Consider the following 25,399-nt stretch of genomic DNA (forward strand, 5'->3'; position numbering starts at 1 on the left):
ACAGCAGAGTGAGTCAGTCAGTTTTCTGTCGCTTGTCTATTTCTTTCAGTTTGATTTGGCCCCTGAGCAAACACACACCTCAGGATTTTGAGTTTGACTTTACGCGGGGCGATCTCGCAGGCTTTGACAGCGTCTTCCAAGGTCATCCCTAAAGTGCACCTGCCGCAAATGTAGAGGATCTTGTCATTAGGTTGGACGCTGCCCTCTTCACTGGCCGGGGAGCCTGGCACTACCTCCAGACAGTAAATGCCCTGCCATTTGCTGCCAATGCCACCGGTAAGTTTGATGCCTGGAGGAAATGTACAAAAATGCCAGTCAGATTTGAGATTTTCCACTCCACAGATGTGTTTAGCTCAACCTGATTGGTATAAGTTGTTCGATTTTCAAAAAGCAAAAAGAACGGACCACTGCAGTAACGTGGAGACTCTGGAGTATAATACTGCAGCATCCTGAGCTAAGGCACAGCGACAGGGCATGTTCCAAATGTGTCTGTAATTTCTATGTATTCTCAATGGCGCAACAAATGTGTTCAACAAAAAGAGACTAACAGTCATTTATGTCACCCATATAGTATCGGTCAGTTGTGGCAGAAGTTCTCACAGTCTTTACTGAAGTGGAAATACAGACTAAAAAAAGACTGATAAAAGTAGAACTGATTTGACTCCTTTACTTAGCTAAAAGTAAAAAAAAAAAAAAAAAAGTACAGACTGAAGTGTACTGAAGTACAAAAGTAAAAATGAAGTGATTTTTCTACTGTCAATTATATACAATACCCATTTTCATAACTTAGCACAATGCAAAATGTGCGTTAATGCTCCCTGGTTGACATTCCTCCATCTTGCTCCTATCTTTGGTTTTTTCCACCTTACAAGACCTCAAGATCTCAGTCACTCAAGATCTCAACCATGTTTGACTTTACCTCTCTGTATTTATGCCTCGTCATCACCGAAGGTTGAAAAAAGTAACAACTCTATTTTGACAAAGTAAGGAGCGTGTTCAAATATAGGGTAAAAAAAGTAAAAGGTCGTCAGAAAAATATATAGTATTCAAGTCCAGATACCTGAAAAATCTACTTAAGTACAGCGACAAAGTATTTGTACTTTGTTACTTCCTACCACAGGTATTGGTTCAGCACACTCTGAACCTGTGTTGACCAGGTACCAGGGGCGAGTCTCGGTCGAGTACTTTGGGTAGGCTGAGCCCATGACCTAATTTTGGAAAGTACACTTCTGAAATTTCATCGAACTTTTTAGACCTGGAAAAAGACCATTTGGTGGACGACTGAAACTAGAGCTAGCCTCGCCACTAATAGATAATAAAACATAAAGTGTCCTGTCGTAAACTAGCATTTAACTAAATTTAGCACATGTAGTTATAGCAATGAAAGCGACCTGATACTGCAGTGTTTTTTTTTTTAAACTGAAAATAAACACCCACACTGCAAAAACCCAAAACCTTAAAAAAAATAAGACTCATCACCTTGTTTTTAGACAATTTTCACTTGTTTCAAGCACATTTTTACTTGAAATAAGTAAACAAAAAACTTGCCAGGGGAGTAAGTTAGTTATTTTTTTATACTACAATGACATTTTAAAATTTTTTTTTACATGTGTCAAATTCTAATAAGTTTAGACTAGAAATTAAATATTCTTGGTAAGATTTTTTGTTTTTGCAGGGCATGTCATCTTTTTCTGCCCCATACTCTAAAAAACAAAACAACAACAACAAAAACTAACACCATAAATGAACACGCCCTATCTTGGCATAAAATACTTCACGGACACATTTCATATCGTATCAGATACACTGGGTAAAAAGTATTTCCAATTCAATTAGCAAAGCGATATGTCCAAGTGCCAAATTAGCTTATTAGCTAATAGCTACGCAGTACGCACCATTACAAGACCCTGCAGAGTCAGTGCCGACACATAACATAGAGCAATTCAAGAGGAGGCCTTGAAGCATTGCCGTGTGGTCAACTGTCATTTCATGGATTGTGTCAGGGTTGTAAATCAAGCATTACCTGGTCATGAGTGTTAACACTGCTGCAAATGTTTGTAGCGGTTCTGACCAAAGATATGAAGACTATATGCCAGCGCGGTGTAGCTGCCCGGCTAACCGACGTGCCTACGTGGCGGCCATGTTGGGAAGGTCGATGTTCCCTTCAAAGGCAATGCATGGACAATGAAATTAAGTCATAACTTGCTCATTTCTCAAACGGTTTTCATAAGGTGTACTTTTTCTGTCAATGCCAAAGCGTGTGATAACACAACAGAACAATTAGTTTTTAAATACATTCATTAATTAATTATGAAAGTAAGTAAGTAAGTAACTAAATAAATAAATAAATAACAAGGGTTTTTTACCCCCCTTCAAATTAATTTGAGGACAAATTCGTAGGGTAAGGCAAGTTGTGGGTGGGCTTGATCCCGCCCAAAATAGGACTGGCCTCACCACTGCCAGGTACTACAAATAGTAGCTTGTGTTACCTGGTTTTGCCAATGAAAATGTATTCATACCAACTACAGCCATGGCGAGCTTCGTCAGTCCCATGCAGGTGATAAGGAACACTGAGGAGAATAGAAACTTACCCAAAACCCATGTTGAAACCTACAAATCTTCAGTTGACCTAATATAATGTCTCTAGACTATGTGAAGAAGCCCGTTTTGACACTGGGACCTTCTTGCTGTGAGGTTTGAATCGCAAGGCCACAGTGCTTCCCTCTCCATATACTGTAATAATATGGGCACAAAAGAGTGAAGGACCCGCAGTAGTCCTACCGAGTTGTCCTGAAGGTGTCTTGTAGAGGACAATATCAGGCAGGCTGTCACAAGAAGGGGGTGCTACTAGGTTGGTAACAGCCCTGCCCAGAGTCATACTGAGTCTCCTGGGAGAAGACCTGAGAATCGTCATGGCAACTTCATCTGCCACATTGGTAACATCATGTCCATTTACCTGGAGACGATTGACAGGGAGGAAAATAAACAACAAAGCAACTAACACGCCTTCAAACAAGCGGGCATTTACCGTGATAAGCCGGTCTCCAGCTCTGAGGCGTCCGTCTGCCTTTGCTGGGTTGTCCAGTATTTCCTGTATGTAGTAGCAGTTGTCCAGTTTGCTTCGGGTGATGGTGAAGCCAAAGCTTCCACTCCTGGACTTGGTCAGAAGGACCGTCAACTCAAATTCTTTTACCAATCCCTGCAAGGCACCAAACAAACGACCAATGACCAATAACCAATGAAAAAAATCCACAGACGACTCCACATTCAGATCTTTGTTAAAAGATGATGTTAGGTGTCTGTCAGACTATGAGAGTGTTTTGGAGACAAGGGAACAAACTGACCTTTCTTCGACTCTCTTCTTCATCCTCTTCATCATCATCCTCATCCCTGCATTCCCTTTCTTTCTTCTCCTGCTCTTCTCTCCGCTGTGCATGACTCTGGGAAGGTGGAGGTATTATTATGGGTGGAAGGGTGGGAACAGGTGTGCTGACATAAGAAGGCGTTGAGGAGATTATCTGGGTTGTGATGGGGGCTGCCGGCGTAGCAGGATTTTGAGGAAGACCTGCAGCAGGCTGACTGTTCTTAGGGAGGGCTTTGCATTGCAGTGGAAGCTGCAGCCCCTGCTGGAGTGGGTGGTGCTTGGCTTTGCATGGCTGGGTTGTGAGTGGCTGAGAAGGGTGTGCCAGTGCACAAGTGGTCAGGGTGTCCGATGAGAGGTTTCGAGGTGACATGGTAGTATTTGGATTCTGTGAGCTGAAACTAGTCTGAGAAAAACTAGATGGATTGTTGGAAGTTTCTGAGAGAGGAGTCGCAGTGATAGAAGTCTGAGAGAAACTTGATGGCGTGGTAGAGGTCTGTGATAGACCAGACAGAGTGTTAGACGTTTGAGAGAAACTCGACGAAGTGGTCGGGGTCTGTGAGCTGGGGCTTGTGAGGTTTGATAATGGCGTTTGAGTGGCCTGATTGGACTGAACATTTTGTTGAGGTTCTAGGGTCGAACTGATGGTCAAATACTCCTCATCTGCCATGATAGTAAGTCCATTTCCCACAAGACAGTAGGTCACACTTCCATCTGCCTCCTCTCGAACACCACTGCAAGGAAAACAATCAATTTCATCCTCTACTAGAAGCATCAGTTCTGGCTACTTAATCCCGAGTAAACCAACAGTCAACAAGGAAAACAGACAAATTAGAGAAGCAATTGGCTCTATAATTCGATCTGAAGTCAATCCCCTACCAACTCCCATTGCTAAACCTTTGGTCCAACATATCACCCTTAATAATAAGCTTGTGAGGGTCTGGCTGAGTGTATAATTTAATGCTGTCAACAACAGATAGATAGATTTTCAACATGGCCTACCCTGTTCAGGATGTAAATGTTAAACCAGCTGACTTTGAACCGGGGGAACCTTGGACTGATTATCCATCATTCAGGCAACCATTTACATGTTTATTCACGTCTACGAACCATGAAGAAATAACCAAACCTTTTAGTTCAGCGAGATTCCAATAAAAAAAAACATACCTTTGACGGGTGTCAAATATACAGTATATAGGCGTAAGGTAAGGTGATCCCGGCTTGCCGTTTTGTTAATTAAGCCACGAAGAAGTTCCAGAAATAGTTACCATATAATACAATGTTGTTTTGGGTCATTTTCCTACCTGGCATACATGGAGTTTGAAGCTGTCTTAGGGAAGACGTCAAGTATCGCGGTGGAACTTGTTGCAACGGCCTCTTCCCCATCCTTGCTTGCCTTCTTTGTTACTCCTTCCTGTTGTTCTTCTAGTTTCCCGACATTCAACTGCGACTCTTGATGAACTGGTCGAAAGCAGACTGGCGGTGAGCTGGGTGACGTGGGAGAAGCAGGCGAGGCTGGCGAGATGGGCGTCGGAGGAGACGTGGGATAGGCGGGTATGGGATGTGATCCCGCCCGAGGTGATGATGGAGGAGTCTGTTCACCTTGAACCTCCCTCTCTTGTCCCTCAAAGAATCTTGGAGCTGTAGGAGAGTCTGGGCTTTTCTCTGCTGGGTCATTCAGCTCCTCCTCGAGGGTGGTTGCCGTATTCTGAGCAGGTATGTTGACATCAAATTGAAACTTAAGAAGCTGGCTATAGTCGTCCCCTAGACGGATGTCCAGAGACCGAGATCGGATCTCCCTGGTGGGTGCAGGGCTCTTAACACAGAAAGAGAAGATAATAGTAATAAATAATAATAAAGTCATATCAATACATTTTTGACAATGAGATATCCTTTAAGATATATCTATACTCACCAGTGTGTTGTCATCAGCATCGTACAGCACTCCTGGACCGGGTCGACAGATCAAGAGCTGAACTTCAGAAGGGGCACCTCGTAGCAGGAACAAAACCCTCTAAGATAGCGAAGATAAAAAGTGTGGGTAATTCAGGATAGTCTTCATGACCTGAGATGTATTCCAGTGTTTGTGTGACGGTAACTCTTTGGCAGAACACACTGAAACACTGTGACACAACCAGCTTGCTATTTGGGGTAGCATTAGATTAAAAGATTAGTGAACCAATGATGTAGCCATTCTGCACTCCCTGGTTCTGGAGCCCATTCACATTTTTTTCCCGCACGTCTGACTCAGCACTTTCTCTTCCGCTGACATACTGTAAATGAAGAACATCAAAATCATTACCTCTGCTCAGCGCAAAAGCACGAGAGGTATTTCACATTTCAATGATTAGATGTGTGAAAAAAATCAAACAGCGCAATTGCGTTTAACACAACAGGGCAGGAGATGTGAGTGTCAGGTATTAAACTTTACACCCCTGTTGCAGAGTTCCACTATTGCCATTCACATACTGTAGGTTCCATCCTGCCTGTAATACTACCTCAAAGGTGGGAAATTTCCAGATGGCCTTCATGCCCCCATTTCATGTCTGTACATTTCACCCAGAATAGCGACACAAGGATAAAGCTGGAAAAACGACCAACTATTCTTTTGTGAAGGCCAGGGATGAAATGTATGCCGTTTGTGAGACTGTTATCCCCATCAGGGAATGCAATTGACCCAACCTGTCATATCCTGTTTTGTTTGCTTGTTTCCTGCGTGGAATTTTCCTTTGTGTTGCCGTCCCTGGGTGCTGGTCGGTGGTTGGAGTCTCCCGCGATGCAGCGGCTGGTGATTTAAGTACCTGTTTGCTAGATGGTTTTCTATGCTCTCCTTGTGCCTTTCTAGTTTTATATTAATTAATGGACAAATGACATTGCAAATCAAGTTCAACATACCTTGTAGGAAAGGTCCTTGACAGGCTCTTTGTTGACAGACAGAATGATGTCTCCTTCTTGTAAGAGACCACTTTCATGGGCTGGCTGACCGGGGAACAGACGTTTGATGCGGACCACGCTGCCATGGTCTTGTCCCGAGTTAAGTTGGGAAATATTAAAACTGAAGCCTAGACCTGACAAACTCTTCTTCAGGATGACTTCATGTGTATTTTCTAGGAAGAGTTAAGGAGAGTTAATGAATCATGTTATTTTAATTCTGGTACGAAATGTTCAAAAGTTACTGTATGAGTACTGTTCTACTGAAAAGGTCTTAAGCCCTCCTAGGATTGTTGTTTCAATGAACAGTCCTTTTGACAAAGTTAAACAATGGGAAACATACAGCAAAGAGGTTAGCGATGACATTAATTAGGGTTTCCATTTAGGATTAGGTTTAAGAAAGGCTGAAGCTTTACGAAAACACTAAACATCTGGCACTTTCGCCAACAGACAAGTGGTTTTGGATTTTATATGCCATATATTTTGTACACCAAAAAGTCAGCTGGGATAGGCTCCAGATCACCGTGACCCTAATGAGCACAACAGCTATAGAAAATGGATGCATTGATGAATAAAATAACTAAACTTGTTATGGTATGCAGTGGTCAAGGTATGTCAATGCAGTGAACTGTCCTTTTATGTACCAGCATTACCAGACAACTAGCAACCCTTTATTGCTCAGTGACTGTTTTTTTTTTTTTTTTTTGTCAATGTCTTTATGTCACAAAAGTGTTCTCTGTCAATTGACTGTCTGTTGTCGTACTCGAGCGGCTCCAACTACCGGAGACAAATTCCTTGTGTGTTTTTTTTGGAAAATACTTGGCAAAAAAAGATGATTCTGACTCCGAAGATTCTGATTCTCATTTTAACTAGACTTGGACTGTGAAGGTTCTCGGGGGAACAAGGCAACGTCAGCCTTGGATAACTCTGACAGCCACCACAATGTAACTGTCAGATGACTCAGAGTCACCTCGGGCCTGTTTGTGCCTGTGTCTCTAATACTCTTATGTTTTCTTTGGTGTGCACACACACTCACCGTCAGTAACAAAGCTGTAGTCCTTGGCTCGGCCATTCAAGGTTGTTTCCAAGGAGACCTCAGTCCTGGGGGGCTGAGTGTGTGATGAACTGTGGATGGAGGGTGGGTGGGGGTAGTTGGTTCTGGGTTCCATGATGCTTGTTGGTTCCCTCTCTAGCAGCAGGTTCACCACCTATCACAACAGTTTATTAGTCCGCACTTTGTATACCTTTTTCTTGTTTATGCTGTGTGATACGAGTCACTGGGCCCTTAAAAGTCAACAAATAAATCAAAGTATTTTTTTCCATTATTATTATATGTATGATGCTTATCTATCTGTGTGTGTCTTTTCTCCTCTTTGAGAAATAAAACCGAATTGGCCACTGTCAGACTTGGGGGACCAAATATCTTGTCCACTGAACCTTTGTGTATCATGAAGGATACTTTCCAGACAATAGCTGAAAATCCACGACATAAAGAGGCCATATAAAATTTTTTTAAAATAGTTTGGTCCTCCCACATGCTTTAAACACATTAACTTATTTAAACACACATAAACCTATTAAAACACACTTGAAATACATTGTAAATGTATTTGAACACACACTGCAAGCATAAAATGTATAGAAAATACTGTAAGTATTGTAGTGTCTGTGTGTTCGATATGTGACTTTAAAAGTCGGGGCCTGGTGAGGTGGCATGTGACATGGGCAAGTCTGCATCATGTCTGAGTGTGAGCTGTGGCCGAAAGTTGCTGTGTGAATGTGCTCATTGTGTTTAAGTGTTTAAATCCATCGGTGACTGTGGTTCTCCTTTCCCACGTGCGAGGGCATTACAAAAAAGTAACAAAAAAAAAGACCCTTGAAAAAGGGTCACTTAAAAAAATGTGCGATACAGCAGGGCCGCGGACAATGAACCAGTGTAGCGGGGGAACACTACAATATATTCAGTGATGATGACGAGTGTGTGCTTGTCTCCATTACACCTGATCGACCACAGTCATATTTTGGGGGACCAAAATTCTGGTCCCCACTAAAAACAACATATTCAGTGACAAAACGATCAGTGGGATGCCCTAGTGAAGTGTATGCGGCTCCGTGTAGGCAAGCTACTGTGTGTGCATGTGTGTGCGCGTGCCGACCTCCTCAGTCCGCTTCAGGCACTCGACAGCTTGTTGGTGTGTCACAGCCCTCAGGTTAGAGCCATCAACCTCCATCAACCTGTCACCTGTCATATGCAAACGCACCAATCGCATCTTCGTCATCATTAGCAGCATCAGTACATCAGTGTGTGTGTGTGTGTGTTTGTGCGCAAGTGTGTTTGACAGACATGTCATCAAATCCGAGGATATCCTGTTCAGTGGAGCATGAACAAGCAGAAACACAATCTCTTTGGCCAAATGTAAACATACATATGACCCACAAAAAAAGTAATGTCATACCAAAAAAATAAAAATTGTGTGTTTAAGTGGACATTACGTATAAAAAAAAAAATACCAATTCGAATGCGACCGTCCTGCTCAGCAGCACCTCCAACCATCAGACTTTTGATGTAGATGCCGCCATACCTCACACTTGTGTGTATTCCTCCCTTTTTTAAGAAACAAAGAAATCATTAGCCCATGCCACACAGTCACACTGACTCAATTGTAACATTTTGTTTGCATAAAAAAAAAAAATAATGTTGCTTAGAGTTCACAAAGTTTTTTGTTTGTTTTTTAACTCACAGCAACACTAAAGCCAAGACTCCCACCACTCTTCTTCAACTCCACTATAAACTTCTCCCCGGTTTTTAGACTTAAGATAGAGGGAGACCTGGAACACATGTCCTGAAAATAAAGAGGGAAAAAAAAATTGTATTTTGAAAAACAATTAAAATTATTATTTAGGTTTTCAAAAAACAGGATGCTTTTTTTAAAACTAAAAGGGACAGTTTGTATTATGACTATCCATCCATCCATCCATCCATTTTCTACCGCTTATCCGAGGTCGGGTCGCTGGGGCAGTAGCTTTAGGAGGGATGCCCAGACTTCCCTCTCCCCAGCCACTTCATCCAGCTCTTCCGGGGGGATCCCGAGGCGTTCCCAGGCCAGCCGTAGGACGTAGTCTCTCTAGCGTGTCCTGGGTTGTCCCCGAGGTCTCCTCCCGGTGGGACATGCCCAGAACACCACACCAGGGAGGCGTCCGGGAGGCATCCGAATCAGATGCCCCAGCCACCTCATCTGGCTCCTCTCGATGTGGAGAAGCAGCGGCTCTACTCTGAGATTCTCGCCCTATCTCTAAGGGAGAGCCCGGACACCCTGCGGACGAAACTCATTTCGGCCGCTTGCATCCGGGATCTTGTTCTTTCGGTCACGACCCACAGCTCGTGACCACAGGTGAGGGTAGGAACGTAGATCGACCGGTAAATCGAGAGCTTCGCCTTTCGGCGACTTCACCACAACGGAACGATACAAAGTCCGCATCACTGCAGACGCTGCACCGATCCGCCTGTCGATCTCCCGTTCCATTCTGCCCTCACTCGTGAACAAGACCCCAAGATACTTGAACTCCTCCACTTGGGGCAGGATCTCATCCCCGACCTGGAGAGGGCACGCCACTCTTTTCCGACTGAGGACCATGGTCTCAGATTTGGAGGTGCTGATTCTCATCTCAGCCGCTTCACACTCAGCTGCGAACTGGCTCCAGTTAGAGTTGGAGGTCACGGCTTGATGAAGCCAACAGAACCACATCATCTGCAAAAAGCAGAGATGCAATACTGAGGCCACCAAACCGGACCCCCTATACGCCTCGGCTGCGCCTAGAAATTCTGTCCATAAAAGTTATAAACAGAATCGGCGACAAAGGGCGGCCTTGGCGGAGTCCAACCCTCACCGGAAACGAGTCCGACTTACTGCCGGATATGCAGACCAAACTCTGACTCCGGTCATACAGGGACCGAACAGCCCGTATCAGGGGGTTCGGTACCCCATACTTCCGAAGCACCCCTCACATGACCCCCCCCCCCCCCCCCCCCCGAGAGACACGGTCGAACGCCACTATTCTTTAATTGTAAAATTTTCCCAGGCATGCTCCATATTTGGCAGATTTTTTTTTAAATACACCCTAAGAGATCAGTGGTGCTGTTATCCTGAGTGACATACGGGAACGTCCAAAGATTGCGGTGTCTAAAATGCACAAAAGCGGCACCATACGTAAAATCTTAAAGGAACTGTTATAAACAGCCACAAAACATTAAACCCATCATGATCACAATAATAAACATGTTGGATCACGTCATCATGGCGATCTGAGGACTTGATGAAAACTGAAGTAGCCCCTGTTATAAAAAAGCGAGCCATCACCTAGTATAAAAGGACAAAAACACCTTATCGTACTAACCTGTACATCATGTATTCGCACCACAGGGATGTGAAGCTTTCTGTTTTGCTTGGGCGTGGCCATGCTGGACCACATGATGGCCTCCTCCAGTTCATCCATGGCGTGTCGGTACTCTGTGCCACTCAAGGTGGTCTGAGAGCCAAAACTTCTCTCCAATGCCAAGCCCAGTGTGCTTTGGCACAGGGAGTTCTTGCTGTCTTTCAGACACTCTGGTCATAGATAAAAACAACCACATTTACTCGAGTTCTGATCCATTTATGAACAATAACTTAAGTCTGCGTTCAATAGCTTTATGTTACGTTTGGGCTGTGACACAATCAGCTCCACTTCCTCAGGACTACTCTGTAAGATGGCAGCAGCATCGCTGAATGTTACCCCTTCCAAACTGGTCTTATTTAGGGAAATGAGACGCCCACCTGGGGGGAAAAAAAAAATCATTTCGTCTCCTCTGGTTTGTGTTTGAAGGAAGTTGCATTTACTTTTAAGTCCTACCTGATTTGATCCGTCCATCTTTGTCCGCAGGTCCATCTGGCACAATGGAAGCAATGAATATACCAAGGTCGAGTTTACCTGTATTGTCCTCGCCTACAATCACAAAGCCTGCCACGGGACCATAGCGGATGCGGAGACAAAAGTCCTCATTTAAACAATTAGGTACGTGTCTCTTCTCATGAATTTTACTTGACAGCTCACGACTAAGTGTTGCATGGAAAACTCACCAAAGCCAAGTTTGGGATCCTTCTTGAGGCTTACTGCAAATAATTTCTCTCTCTGGTGGAGTCCTGGTTGGTGTGTCAACTGTAAATATTGAACAGAAACCCTGTTACGCTTGTATTTGACAGGTGGCAACTCTAGATGTGAGAGTAACCATAACAAAGTATCACGTTCAATTAAATGTTTGAGAAGTGGCAAATCAGATTAGTAGTCAACCACTTAAAAATAAGATTGAATGAAGGCTTTCCAAATTGGTTATTAACTAGCTTTTTAATGCTTTACAAAGAAATCTTGTGCGATATTATGGAAAAGTGACTTTTTTGTTTGTATACAAATAGTTGGGTCTCTGGCCACATAAATGTTTTGGTATCTGTCTATTTCTGAAAATATGTCTGGGAGCTAGCTTTTCTGCACATCCACCCCACAGTTATGTAACCGTTGTGGTAATTTACATAATAACACCCACCACACCAATTTTCCCCACCCATGACTTGGCAGCAATTCTGGGCAAAGATCCAGAGCCACTTTCAAGGTGCCGATCTATAATCTCCGAAACACTACATACAGCCAAAAGCAGAGCTGCGCTGACTTTTGTTGGATGTGCAGATTAGCATTAGCTAACAGTATTTGTTTCTGTTACTATATTGCTTGGTGAAGTTGTTGATGCAGTGAGGCCGTGCACAATTATTAGCAAGTGTAATGCAGCATCTTGGAGAAAGTTCTTTCACACAGTGCCTCTGAGACAGTTCTGATACTCCCGAAATTTCTTGGGCGCCTTTGTACCCCTGTTTTGTTTCGGTGGCTTGCAAGGAGAACTGCAACTTGGAAAAAGCCATCAAAATAGTTACAAATGTTCACCTCGTATAGAAGAAGAAGCATCCGAGTCTTTCTGCAGGGAGACACTGGACATCATTCTTGGAATCGATTCTGGGGTGCTTTAAAAATCGTGTAGAGAAAATAAACTTTCATAATGCAAATAGACTATGAGTGATATTATCTTACACTATGTCATTACTTCCAGTAGGGACGCTCTTTCAAACCCCTGAGTTCCCCAGTTTCCGGCTGCTCCTTGTTCAGTTCCCTGCTCATCTCCCGCCTCATCTCTCTCTGACGGCGGAGTCGAGCCTCCAGCTTGACGCTCAGATCCTCGCAAGATTTGGACAGCAGATCTGGTTGACCCGGGGCTAAACCGACATGGTTCAGCATGCCCTCGGAGCATGACATCCGCTTCAGGTTCAGGTTACAACCCGCATAGACAGACATGTTTTCATCTGGAGGGGTGGACAGAACAGTTGGTGTCACTTTAAGAGCCATTCTTATCTGCTTGTTCACGCGCTCTTTTACCTGGCATCATACTGTGGTTAAGTTGCCGTGACGTCATCTCGCTGTGGAACTTGTGCTGCGCGGAGCAGAGGTTGAGGAGGTATTGTGCTATTTTCGAGCTCTCCGTCATAAAGCTGTGCTTTTTACCACTTGGTCCGCCACATTCAATGATCAGTTTACGGCGCTGGGGAGGGGACACGATTTATCACACACTAGGAATCATACAAGAATGCATTTTATGTCCGTAAGTGCAAGAATGCTAATAAAACAAGCATGCAGGGCAATGCTATTGTGCTTACACTCGCTGTCAAAAAAAAAAACGTATCTCAAAGTTTTATTTAGTTTTTTTTTCCCCAGAGACTCATAATTTTGGGGGTTATTTTTCCAGATACAAATCAAAAGAAATAACATACATTGGTGCATTGAGATACAGCTTGAATTTGTTCTGTGACCACTCTCTTAACTCGAAACATTTGTATCTCAAATTCTTTTACCATTAAATGAATGGAAATGCCATTAATTCGTTCCAGCCTTCCACCAAATGACAACAAAAAATATTTGTTATGTGTATTTTAATGAGGTAAATAGCACTCCATAATACTGTGCTTTTGTGTTCTAAACAATTTTGGTTCTTCTAATGCAAATGAAAATAAATGTAATTGTAATGTAATTTAAACAAAATGCATATATTATGCCGAGTTGCATGTTTTTTTGTTAGACAAAGCGGGGGATGACTGGTTAGCACATCTGCCTCACAGTTCTGAGGACCTTGGTTCAAATCCGGCTTCGCCTCTGTGGAGTTTGCATGTTCTCCCTGTGCCTGTGTGGGTTTTCTTTGGGCACTCCAGTTTTGACCAAGAACATGCATTGTAGGTTAATTCAAGACTCTAAATTGCCCGTAGGTGTGAACGTGAGTGCGAATGGTTGTTTATTTCTATGTGCCCTGCGATTGGCTGACGACCAGTTTAGGGTGTACCCCGCCTCTCACCCAGAGACAGCTGGAATAGGCTCCAGCACGCCCGCAACACTAGTGAGGATAGGCGGTAAGGAAAATAAGTGGATGGATATTCCACTTGTGGTGACTCAATTAACAGAAATTTAACCCTCAATTGAACTAATTCAACAAAAATTGTAGAATGCAAGCATTTAATTTTCTCAAGATGAATTCTGAAATTTAGGATTATCATTTCTTTGACTAGATCAAAATCAATGCAGAGTAATGTATTGCGATGACATACGACTCGGCCAATCACTCTGATGTCATCCCCTATACTTTTCATAGCCATTGCAGGGCATATTTTCATTCATACTGTATGTGGCTATTCCTATGATGACCTAACCAGGGTTATAGTCTTTCATTAAATTCTTGCTTTCACATTTTGTCAATTTGTACAATTTTACATACCCCAGGTGGAAATGGAGTCTGTTTCCCTCCAGAGGAAGCGTCTGGTGACTGTCCGGATCTGATTCTTCATCTCGTACACGATGATTCCTTTGGCACACACTCCCAAAACCAATTCACCCATCAATGGCCTTTTTTCTCTGCCCACACGGTGGAACATAATCCCGTACTCTGGTAGTTGCTGGGCAATCTGATTGGAAGCGATGTCAAAGCTAGTTAATAAAAGCAGCAATATTGTCAAGCCATTGCTTCAACTTGAACGCACTTTGAGATACTCTGTTTCCGCCTCGTCGGGTCCCATCGGGGCATGACTTGCATGCAGTCTTGGCAGCTCATCCTTCACGTTGGGCAAAGCCAGCTTGTCAAGCATTCTCTTTGACACATAGTGCTCTGGGTGGTAGTAACTCTTCCCATACAACTAGCAGAAACAATGCGCTTATATGACACTCAAACCGAAATGGTACACCAGAAGTGTTGTGGTTGCTTCCAGTACCTCTGGCATGTAATCCCCAAATTCAGCCTGCAGACCTAGAGCAGCCAGATACAAGCTCCGTCTCCTCGTTGCAGTAGATGCGATCCTCTAAGATATCCTTCCGCATCTGCAAGTAGTACTGGTGGCGAGTCAGTGTGTGTCTGGAGAAAAAAAGAAACAGGTGAAACCCTGCATAAAAGAATCTGAATCCCGGCGACTTCACACTGCACCACAATACTTACAAAACAAAGGCAATATTGTCGACAAAAAATTTGACTCGAAGGAACACCAAAAAGGAAAGTATTTGCCCTTTTTTCCAACTATCGGGAGCAACTTTGGAGATTTTTGTTTCATGGTCCAGAAAAAAATATTCATCATCTGCAGAATGGAAAGGAGATACTTAGAATATGATGCAAACAAATCTCTTTCTTTGTACACAATTCTCAACAGTGTTGGGAAAGTCACTTCCAAAATGTAACATACTGTGCGGGCCAAAAGTAAGTAACTACCTGGACCACCCAACAGCTGATGTAATGAGATTTTTTGTTTTTAAATTAAAAAACAACCAACCAACACAGTTAAGTCATTCATTGCCAACCCTCCAAGTTACAATGCATATTTGGCATCTATAATTAAAACAAAATGCACAAATCTAAAATGTGAACCAACTGCAAGCCTGCTTTTAGCCGACCCTGTATTACATATTACCAGTTTCTGTCATTTGAAAATATTTACTTAAGATTACAATATTTCTGTCTCTGACTTGTTCTGCGTTATACTACTTCTGTGTTGCTTTTGGGTTACTTTCACCAGAAATATGACACTTACAGTATCTTTAATTGATTGATGGCGTTTTAGAAGATAACAATGCCAAAACAAGAGATTTCGCGTTCTAATAATACTTTTGAATATGTAGTTATACTTCTTCATTGAATCGTTGACTATTTGTGTTTATCGTCACAGAAAGGGCTGTTGCTGAAAAAAAAAACATTGCTTTCAAACCTCTTAATATGCACTTTTAGAATATTTATTTTAGCCAAATAGTCTAATTAATTGTTTTCGACAAACACAACTAAATATGAACAAATACAAAAAAAACAATCAGTGGTGCTGTTATAATGATTGACATGCCCTCTCGTCCACTGAGTGAAAAGCGAGTCAACGTCATCGCCATTTTAAAATGCATTGCAAGGTGTGTTACTTAGAATGCAATGTGTATAACATGAAAGTTTTGATATCAATGCCTTATTTTACTGTGTTAAAGCAAAAAAACAACAACAACAACATTACTGTAATTACTTCCTTCCATTCATTTTCAATGAAAGATCCATATCACTGCACATTCCGCAAAGCTACGAAATGCATGAGGACTTGTACCGTCGAGAAAGGCAAGACCGAAGTAGAAGTGCTCCACTAAGTTAGCGTGAGCCACCACCATGTCAAACACATCCCTCGCACGGGACTTGATATCGCAGCGGACCGCCACGTACTGTCCGCTCGGCAGCACCACCGTCACCTCCCTCTGAGACGAACACAAGCGGCCCTTTCTCGACTGCGGAGGAAACACACAACATTACCACTAATGGGATCCAACGTGAGCGCTTAGCCTTTTATAGCGATTATAACGTTCGCTTTTGATTGATGTTGTCACAGAAATATTCTGTTTTATTACTGCCATTGTAATAAAACATTAAGTAAATAAAATGAATCAGTTTGCAGTAACTAGTGTGGAAATGGCTTACATCATACAGAGAGCTGTTTCTAATATATTGTTAAAATAAAATACAATTTTGTTGTTAAAATAAAATTGGATTTAATAAAACAAATTACACCAAATGAAGTTATTAGTTTGCAGTGCTGTTGTTTCTAACATTTGGTTGTAAATAAAATACCCAAAAGACATAAATGATTGGTTTTAAATGGAGGTTTTTTGCTTTTATTAGTTAAAGTTATTTGTTCTTAGTAATTTATTACTTTGCATTTGTATAGAACTTCCCTAAATCAAACCAAGAGGTACTTTGAATACAGCGGTTCCTCGATTTACAAGTGACCCAATTTACGAGATCTTCGAGATACGAGCCGTCATTCGGACGCATTTTTTGTCTTGAGTTGCCAAACTACCTGGCTTTGTCTTACGAAAGTCCGCTCGCTTAAACCACAATGCAAAATGCCATAAACGGACAAATGGAATCAATTTTGCTGTAATTATAAACCTTTAAACAACCTATATTGGAACACGAATGGTAGCAGCACATGCAGACAGGGCATGCAATACTCACAGGCATATATTTATTTTCTGCGTAAAAAATAACAATATTATTACAGTTTAGTTGCGATGTTCTTCTTCTGTGTTTCATCATCAAACTTACGTGTGGTATGTCTGTATGTGTTATACAGCCCCGCGGTGGTCAAGGCAGGCACACCAGAAGACACAACACTATGCCCACTGAATTATTATTATGCACAAACTGTTTATTTACATTCTATTTCTGAATGTGTTTATAAAGTACAATACTTTAGAGTGCTATTTTTCTTATTAAGAAACAGATGACTATTTTTCTTGTTGGTGTTTTTTGGGGTGCTGGAATGGATCTCCATTCATTTCAATGGGGAAAGATGATTTGAGAGAGATGTTTTGAATTAGGAGACTGATCACGGAACAAATTGAATTCATAAATCAAGGCACCACTGCAATTTGTTTTAAATAAATAAAAATAATAATAACAATTAAATTCATTAGCAGTAGTTTGGAACCGCACAACATCATACTGATAGGCGTTTCTAATATTTTGGTCCTCTCTTGTACCTAAACCAAAATATCGGCGCAACATGCATTGCACCCAAATGGAAGTGAGTGTATATCATGCAACTTATATCGGAAATATAATGAAATATTTTACCACAATAGATCCTGGAAGCTCAAGAACAATTTGCTGTTCGTCAGCCATTCGGATAAATTCGGGACCCAAAGCCTGGTAAGAAAAAGAGCAGATGATAATAATAATAATAAATGGATCACACTGACTTTGTGCTTCTAATATCCCTAAATCCAGTTTCCCACATGCATAACCCCTATTAGGGTTACCCACGATCTCCACGTGACAACAGGAATCTAATAAACAGAGCTTTACCAGATGTTCATGTATGTCCTCATTTAGAGTCTCCTTGCATTGATGTATAGTATATTAGCCAACGAACTGGTTTGATACGTTTATGTGTTCTTACCTTAGCTTTCCTCTGGCTCAGGCTGATGGAGGACTCGCTGAAGGTGATGGAAGGACTGTGAGACCTGCCCGATGTCTTGGGAGAGACGTCGTGGTGGGGGCTCCGGCCGAGCCAACTGCAGGTGCTGTCCCTGTGACGAGCCCCTCGCGGGAGCCTGAATTGAAGGAGGGGAGAGGTACGTGTGGTAAAGCTGAACAGATGCAAGGTCAAAGTCACCACAGACACGCATTCGAGACATCCAAAATGGAAAAGCGCTTATGTTTGAGTGCATAACAGTTCTACAGTACTCGCCTTTCCAAAGATGACTGGTACAAAGGTGTGGGTGAGCTTCTTGGTCGATGTTTCCAAGATCTCTGAGGTAAACACCCTGGAAGAACGGCTTCATGTTGAAGAACACAAAATTAACGGGTCGCATAGCACAGGCAGCGTGTTCCCAGAAATTTGATATGGTTTCATAGTCTAATAATTTTCACTTCCAGTAAATGATCTCAAAAGTTAATGAGGTGTGTAAAAATGAACAAAATATAATATTTTACTATATGTCTTTTTTCAGGGTAAACAATGACATTAACAAGCACTAAAAATGTATTTTCTGTGTCAGAATATGCTCAAACACGGTCAGACAAGAGTGTGCAGCGTGCATTTTCAAAGAAATATACCAACTGGAAAGCAGATTTAGCGTACTGTACCTTTACCTTACTTATACATTCACATAACACATGGTTATTATTTTGTGTGCCGTAAGTAATTCCGTACTTTGGGATTTTGATGTGTTCGCAGATAAATAACATTGTCATCAGTGGACAACATGAACATACCTGACTTTGAGTCTGAGTCGATCGAGTATCTTCTCCTTTCTGGACAACCTTCACTGAAGTCTGCAAATGGCCCTCGCCTTCCTGTCAAGCGGGTTAGATTTCATGATGATGATGACGATGATAATGGTGGTGATGATGATGATGATGAGATGAATGCATTATTTGAACGTAGGTGAGGCTAAGGACGACGGTCGGTATCTGATTACGGTCTCTGGCAACAATCTAATCCCAGACCCGTTTTACGTTAAGATTTTAATCCTGTCAACCTGGACACTAGTTTGGCTAAGACCTAAATGTGAAAAATGACAAATTTACTTGAGTTCAGGTTTCTGCAAAGTTTATGGAAACGCAACCATCTTTCATCTCGTTTTCCATCACACTATACCTCACTATCAAACTGCTGTATTACTATTGCAGAGAACAATGTGGCTCGAACCCAAGAGTCTTCTTTGCCAGAGAGGATCTAACATTTTTCTGTCAACATTCTAAAATGTAGACAGTTAATCGTTCAAGAACTGCCTTTTTATCAAACGCTTATGTTTGGTATCATGATGTACAGATTCAGACTTCCTTTTTGAAGTTGAGTTGTGACTAATAGGTTGTCCGTCACATTAATATGGTCAGACCATCTGACTGTGGTTAATTTTCAAAGTGACGTTGTACCTAACCGAACTGAGGTAGAGAGATGGGATATTCCATCATATAATTCGACTATTCAAAGTAGTTAGATGATTTAATATGATTAGTGGTTTCAAAGTCATTGTACCATATGTATCTCACTGTTATTATGTTGTTTATTCATTTGTTACTTGGAATGTACTGCATGCTTGGCATTCTGATCTTAGATTCGCCCCTGATCCAATTCCGCCAGAGACTCACCATGAAGCCTTTCTCTGATCATCTGGCTCCGCCCGCTTAGAGGCAAGCTACTGTCAGAGGCATGGTCCATCTGCGGGAACAAGGACCTGTGAACAACAGGCACTGCGAACCCCCCCAAAAAGGTCCACGTGTGCACTCACCGGTTCACTGAAGACCTCCTCTACCAGCTGCCTGATGACGTCGGCAGATGGCGGCAGGCCGGAGGCTTTCTGACGGCACTCGCAGGCTTCCAGGATGGAGGTGATGGTTAGCCTGCGATGGGACACGTCCTCACACATGCTGAGGAGGAGGCTGTTGAGATGGTCGCTCAACTGGACTGGCTGAGATGGCACGTTAAAAATAAAATATGTTATGATTGTACAGTACAGTTCATCTGGAAAAAATCACTAGTTCATTTTTTCCACATTTTATGTTCCAGCCTTATTCCAAAATTGATTAAATTAAATTCTAAAAACACCCCATAATGACAATGTGAACAAGTATTGAGCAAAGGCTGTGAATACTTATGTACACACTGGTTGTGTAGTGGTGCATGCTGCTGACTTTCATGCAGACAGCTCGGGTTTGATTCCCGGTCGGTGCCCCAATAAACAGCCGCGGTCGGTCCCAAGCCCAGATTAAAAACTAAAAAAAAAAAAAAAAAAAAAACAACAACAACAAAAAGCGGCTGCTTCAGGAAGGGAATCCGGTGTAAAAACTGTGCCAAACAAATCATGCAAGTTACTTGCTGTGGTGACCCCTGATGGGACAAGCCACAACAACAATTACTTACTGTATGTACTGTACATGTGATTTCTTAGTTGTTGTTTTTTTAATATTAATACATGAAAGAGAAAATTCAAAAACACTTTTTTAAAACGTTCATTATACTGTGTGTTGTCTTTAGAATTTTAAGGGAAACATTAATACACCTTGACTCCATTTTAGGATAAGGCTGAAGCATAACAAAATGTGAAAAGGAAGTGAAGCGCTATGAATACTTTCTGGATGAACGCTATTTGATCCCAAGATTTGGTTAGATGAAGGGAGCCCACCTGATTTTGAGGTAGGTGAAAATCAACTGACCAGTAGAGTGTCATACCCAGTGAATACACGAGCATCTGTGTAGCAAAAATCAACAAGAGGAACAATTCTTACATTTTCAGTGTTTTAACCCACAGAGAATTAATTGTTGAAGCATATTATTTGCAATACATGATGTCTCTTTACTAACTTCTTTAAAGAACTCACCATCAGTATGTTTCTAAAAAAATATTAATTAGAATAATGTTACTTTCTTTTATTAAATTCATGAGAATGTTTTTAATTATTATCATTCCCTTTATTTGCTTATTGGCCGGCCGAAATCACACAATTCTATACTACCTTCTAGTGAGGCTTGTAGCATCCATTTTGTTTAAGTTACCAAATATGGTTCCCTGCCCATAGAGCAGTGTTTCACAACCTTTATTGAGCCAAGGCACACATTTTACAAGAAAAATCTCACATCACACCAAACAAAAATGTCACAAAAAGTATACAGCGCACTCAGACACACACACACACACACACACTATATCACTGCTTTGGAGCACTGAGGTACCTACAATTAGTTTAAACCCAAAATTGTTCATGAATTGAAGTAAGTGCTATTTTGGTGAATTTGGTATATTTTAGCTGGAATTAACACAGGATAGTGAAAAAAATATTCACTATCCTGTGTTAGTGAATTATAATTATTATTATACTATTATTACTATTATAAAAATGTTTTATAATTTAAATTATATATTTCGTATTTGATATCTCTTGATGCAACATCTTTTGCCATTTTCCAATTCATAAAAAAATAAATCAAATTTGGACCGAATAATTTGGGGATTAACTGTGCAGTACATAATGTATTTGAATCTGGAACCTTTTTGCAATGGCGACTAGGAAGCGAAGGATCCATGTTCGGCCACTAGATGGCATACAAATGTATCTGTCTTCTCAGACTATGGTGGTCGTCAACATCCATCCATCCATCCATCCATCCATCCATGCATTTTCTTTACCGCTTATCCTCACTTGGGTTGCGGGCTGCCGGAGCCTATCCCAGCTATCTTAAGGCGGGAGGCGGGGTACACCCTGAACCGGTTGCCAGCCAATCACAGGGCACATAGAAACAAACAACCATTCGCACTCACACCTACGGGCAATTTTAGAGTCTTCAATCAACCTACCACGCATATTTTTGGGATGTGGGAGGAACTCGGAGTGCCCGGAGAAAACCCACCCAGGCACGAGGAGAACATGCAAACTCCAAACAGGCGGGGCCGGGACCTGAACCCCGGTCCCCAGAACTGTGAGGCAGATGCGCTAACCAGTCGTCCACAGTGCCGGCGGTCGTCAACACGTTATGAAGAAATAATAATGCGATGAATATGTCAGCAGTGATGTGAGGTTTCATGATGACATTCACTGACCCTCTCTATGGCAGGTTTGGTTGAGCTGGCATGGCCCTGCAGCATCTCTGGAGCAGTGAAGGTCGACGCCTCCTCTGATAGGCCACAGTTCTTAAATGCTAAGCTCCCAGTAACTGACAGCAGCAAGGAGGCGGGGCTTATGATGTTACACATATTGTTTTGACCTGGGGAAAAAGTGCCAACACAATTCTCATTCCTTTGTGCATAAGAGAAGTGTAAGAGACGTAGTGCAGGTGCACAGTGGTGCATGTGCAGTCATGAATAATTTCCATTTGGATGGCGATTTACCTTTATCGGCGGCGTCCACTAAACTAGCTGCTGTGGCCAGCAGCAGGGCCCACACCTCCTCCTCCAGCAGAGGCCCCCCTCGGGCCTCCAGTACTTCCGTTAATGTGACGAATGTGCTGCTCATCCTGCACACATTCCAAATGTGTCACCTGCGCACACACGCACACAAACACAGTCCTGATCCACAATGACATGACCCAAAAGCGCATTTTAGCGGCGGTATCCAATCTGCCCTTGCTGGACATCCAGGGCCCCCCCAAATGCTCAGGGCCCTGGGACAGTTGGCCTCTTTTCCCTCCCAGGTTGACGTGCCTGTCTTAGCACCATTGAAGAATGTGTGAATGGTTTTTTGTCCAGATGTGCCTTGCTTTCAGCTGGCCAGCAGTCAGGGGAGTAACCCACCTCTCGCCCTTAGTCAGCTGGGACAGCCTCAAGCTCACTCAGGAGGTTCAAACCCCCAACCTCAGAACTGTGAGGCAGATCTGTTATCCACGAGTTCATGAGGCCATGTCTTGATTGGTGATACCGTTCTCTGGGGCTAATTTTATTTTCATTTCCCAGGGGGAATTATTTAGTCAATTCGTGGGGGTCACATGTGGGACCCTTAAAATGTATGTACTGTATTTTAACCAGGGTACAGATATGTGCATAATTCGCTGAGTCACTTTAAAAATGGCTTCAACATTGTGCAAATACCAAAAACGTCAGTTATTTGCCAAAATAGTACAGTAATTCAAAGACAAAACAAAGCACCTCTGTACTTGGTTGCTAAAAGAAACCTCAGAATCACAGCTATTCAAAGCAAAGCAAAGCAAAGCAAATGTATTTTTATAGCGCATTTTATACACAAGGCAACTCAATGTGCTTTACATGATAAAAAGCATTTAAAAACAAAGAAAAAACAGCTTATGAACATTTAAAACAAAGAGAACAAAATTAATGTACAATTCAAACAGCATACAGTGCAAGAAATATTTAAAAGTGGAAATGCTCTAAAAAGCATCCATCCATCCATTTTCTGTGCCGCTTATCCTCTCAAGGGTCGCGGGAGTGCTGGAGCCTATCCCAGCTATCTTCGGGCAGGAGGCGGGGTACACCCTGAACTGGTTGCCAGCCAATCGCAGGGCACATACAAACAAACAACCATCCGCACTCACATTCACACCTACGGGCAATTTAGAGTCTTCAATTAACCTACCATGCATGTTTTTGGGATGTGGGATGAACCCAGAGTGCCCGGAGAAAACCCACACAGGCACGGGGAGAACATGCAATCTCCACAGAGGTGGGGCCGGGGATTGAACCCAGATCCTCAGAACTGTGAGGCAGACGCTCTAACCAGTCGTCCACTGTGCCGCTTCTAAAAAGCATGAGGGGGGAAAAAAATGTTTTTAGCCTGGACTTAAAAACATTCACACTTGACATCACGTCTGTTGGCAACTTATTCCATTTGTGTGCAGCCTAATAGCTAAATGCTGCTTCACCATGTTTGCTTTGTGCTCCACTATTTGACCTGAGTCTGTCGATCTCAGAGCCCTACTGTGTTTATATGCCATTAGCATTTATTCAGGACCTAAACCATTTAGTGATTTATAGATCAGTAGCAGAACTTTAAAATCTATTCTAAAGCTGAGTGGAACCCAGTGTAGAGACTTTAGAATTGGAGTAATATGCTCTGCCTTCTTTCTTCTGGTCAGAACCTGAGCTGCAGCTGTTTAATGCTCTTTTGGGGGAGTCCAGTCAGAAGACCATTACAATAGTCAAGTCTACTTGAGATAAAAGCATGAATGAGCTTCTCCTGGTCTGCTTGCCACATGCAAGCCTTCACTCTGGATATGTTCTTCAGATGGTAGAAAAGCCACAAATATTCATAATTTATAAAAAAAAAATTCTGATAAGTATATCATATTGTTTCATATATTTACTGTGGCCCTCAAAGGACTATTAAAAAAAACTCAAGGGTCCCCTAAAAGGAAAATGGTTACCCACCCCTGTCTTAATCTATTAGTTTCACTGCCCGCTGCTGTCCCTGCTTGTCCCAAATCCTAATAGGCTTTCTTGTGACCGCCGGCTGGCTGTGAGGGAGGTGAAGCTGTGTGACATGATCCCATGGTAGCTTGCTCTCTCGTGCTTGTAAAGCAGTATCCAACACTAAGAAATGAATGGTTAGCATTGGAATGTAACATAGCATAATTAAGTAATTATAACAATTTCCTATTGTTCTTAAATAAATCAGATCAAATACAATACAAACCAGAGATAGGCGTGTAACTTACATTTCTTTGCTTGACTAGTGGGGAAATTAACAAAATTGTAGTTTTATTCTTAGGTAGACAATCTCTCAATGTTCCTTTAATGCTAACCTTTTAGATCAAGACTAAAATAAGAAACGTTGGTACCTTCCTAGAACCCATACTTAAACCCCAAAGTATGTTGAGTATTGTCATAGCGTTGACATAAAGTATATTGTGATTCATGGCACAGAACGTAAATGTATTACAATCTAACATGAGTCAAAAAGCAAAGAAATGGATGTTACTAATTGATGCTCAATGGAACAGCTTGCAGCCACACAAAGGAGAAGTGCTGCTGTTCAAATGGAAATGGGGACTATCTATGTAGGTCCTCTAACTTTCTAATATTAGTAACAATCTATGACAGATAGATACCACAACAACATGGGCCTGACGGCAGTGTCGTGCTTCCAGGTAAATCTCACAATTTCAAGTGAGATGCCCACAGTCCAAGACCAATGCTACGCAGGCTTACCTGGTCACATATGTAACCCAGCAGTGTTGCTGCGTGTGTTTATCTTCAGTGCTCCCACCACCAAGTATCCAAAATAATCCTCCCGTTCATCGCCTCGCTGCTTTGACGTCTCCCGGGGAAGAGCCACTCGTCCTCGGCGTGGACATCCAGGCTGGCGGCGTCAAAGCGGTCATGGAGCCCCTGTTCATTTGCTCGCTTACCGCCGCCTCCAAGACCTCAAACTTTTTTTTTAACCTCTGATTTGCTCTATTATTAGCGCCTCGACGCTAAACGCATAATTGGATCAATCCTCGCGGCTTGACGGCGACAAATCAGGAGCACCAAGTGTGGGAGGCGAGAGATCACCCACGCCGATGTCACTAATCCGCCTGACGG

At 42.3% G+C, this 25,399-nt stretch overlaps 1 protein-coding gene and 1 long non-coding RNA gene across 4 annotated transcripts in view; one reads left to right on the forward strand and one right to left on the reverse strand.

Moving 5' to 3' along the window:
• Positions 1-25,376, reverse strand: part of ptpn20 (protein tyrosine phosphatase non-receptor type 20) — a 34,837-nt gene extending 9,461 nt beyond the window's left edge. Inside the window, 35 exon segments of the mRNA XM_061689942.1 lie at positions 79-289; positions 2,782-2,956; positions 3,029-3,199; positions 3,345-4,095; positions 4,666-5,177; positions 5,277-5,375; positions 6,257-6,468; positions 7,329-7,500; positions 8,449-8,534; positions 8,804-8,897; positions 9,034-9,135; positions 10,688-10,896; positions 10,987-11,103; positions 11,180-11,287; positions 11,407-11,440; positions 11,442-11,485; positions 12,260-12,336; positions 12,417-12,672; positions 12,746-12,908; positions 14,101-14,316; positions 14,392-14,544; positions 14,620-14,676; positions 14,678-14,759; positions 14,841-14,976; positions 15,976-16,150; positions 17,499-17,570; positions 17,824-17,977; positions 18,115-18,190; positions 18,642-18,722; positions 19,521-19,644; positions 19,646-19,840; positions 20,555-20,620; positions 21,968-22,131; positions 22,256-22,404; positions 25,025-25,376. Of these exon segments, the coding sequence (XP_061545926.1) occupies positions 79-289; positions 2,782-2,956; positions 3,029-3,199; positions 3,345-4,095; positions 4,666-5,177; positions 5,277-5,375; positions 6,257-6,468; positions 7,329-7,500; positions 8,449-8,534; positions 8,804-8,897; positions 9,034-9,135; positions 10,688-10,896; positions 10,987-11,103; positions 11,180-11,287; positions 11,407-11,440; positions 11,442-11,485; positions 12,260-12,336; positions 12,417-12,672; positions 12,746-12,908; positions 14,101-14,316; positions 14,392-14,544; positions 14,620-14,676; positions 14,678-14,759; positions 14,841-14,976; positions 15,976-16,150; positions 17,499-17,570; positions 17,824-17,977; positions 18,115-18,190; positions 18,642-18,722; positions 19,521-19,644; positions 19,646-19,840; positions 20,555-20,620; positions 21,968-22,131; positions 22,256-22,379 (5,468 nt within the window). The 5' untranslated portion in view covers positions 22,380-22,404; positions 25,025-25,376.
• On the forward strand, positions 66-20,742 carry LOC133409639 (uncharacterized). 3 transcript variants are annotated; one of them, XR_009769436.1, is made up of 9 exons: positions 66-276; positions 4,791-4,915; positions 4,993-5,077; positions 11,210-11,341; positions 17,507-17,573; positions 17,652-17,740; positions 17,829-17,998; positions 18,604-18,733; positions 19,487-20,742. It is a non-coding gene; the product is annotated as an uncharacterized LOC133409639 (long non-coding RNA). The 3 variants fall into 3 exon arrangements; XR_009769434.1 differs by having other exon boundaries at positions 18,604-20,742; XR_009769435.1 differs by having other exon boundaries at positions 17,845-17,998; positions 18,604-20,742.
• Positions 25,377-25,399: the final 23 nt, after the last annotated feature.

This window comes from Phycodurus eques, chromosome 11, assembly GCF_024500275.1.
Source record: "Phycodurus eques isolate BA_2022a chromosome 11, UOR_Pequ_1.1, whole genome shotgun sequence".
In the NCBI taxonomy this organism is placed as follows: Eukaryota; Metazoa; Chordata; class Actinopteri; order Syngnathiformes; family Syngnathidae; genus Phycodurus; species Phycodurus eques.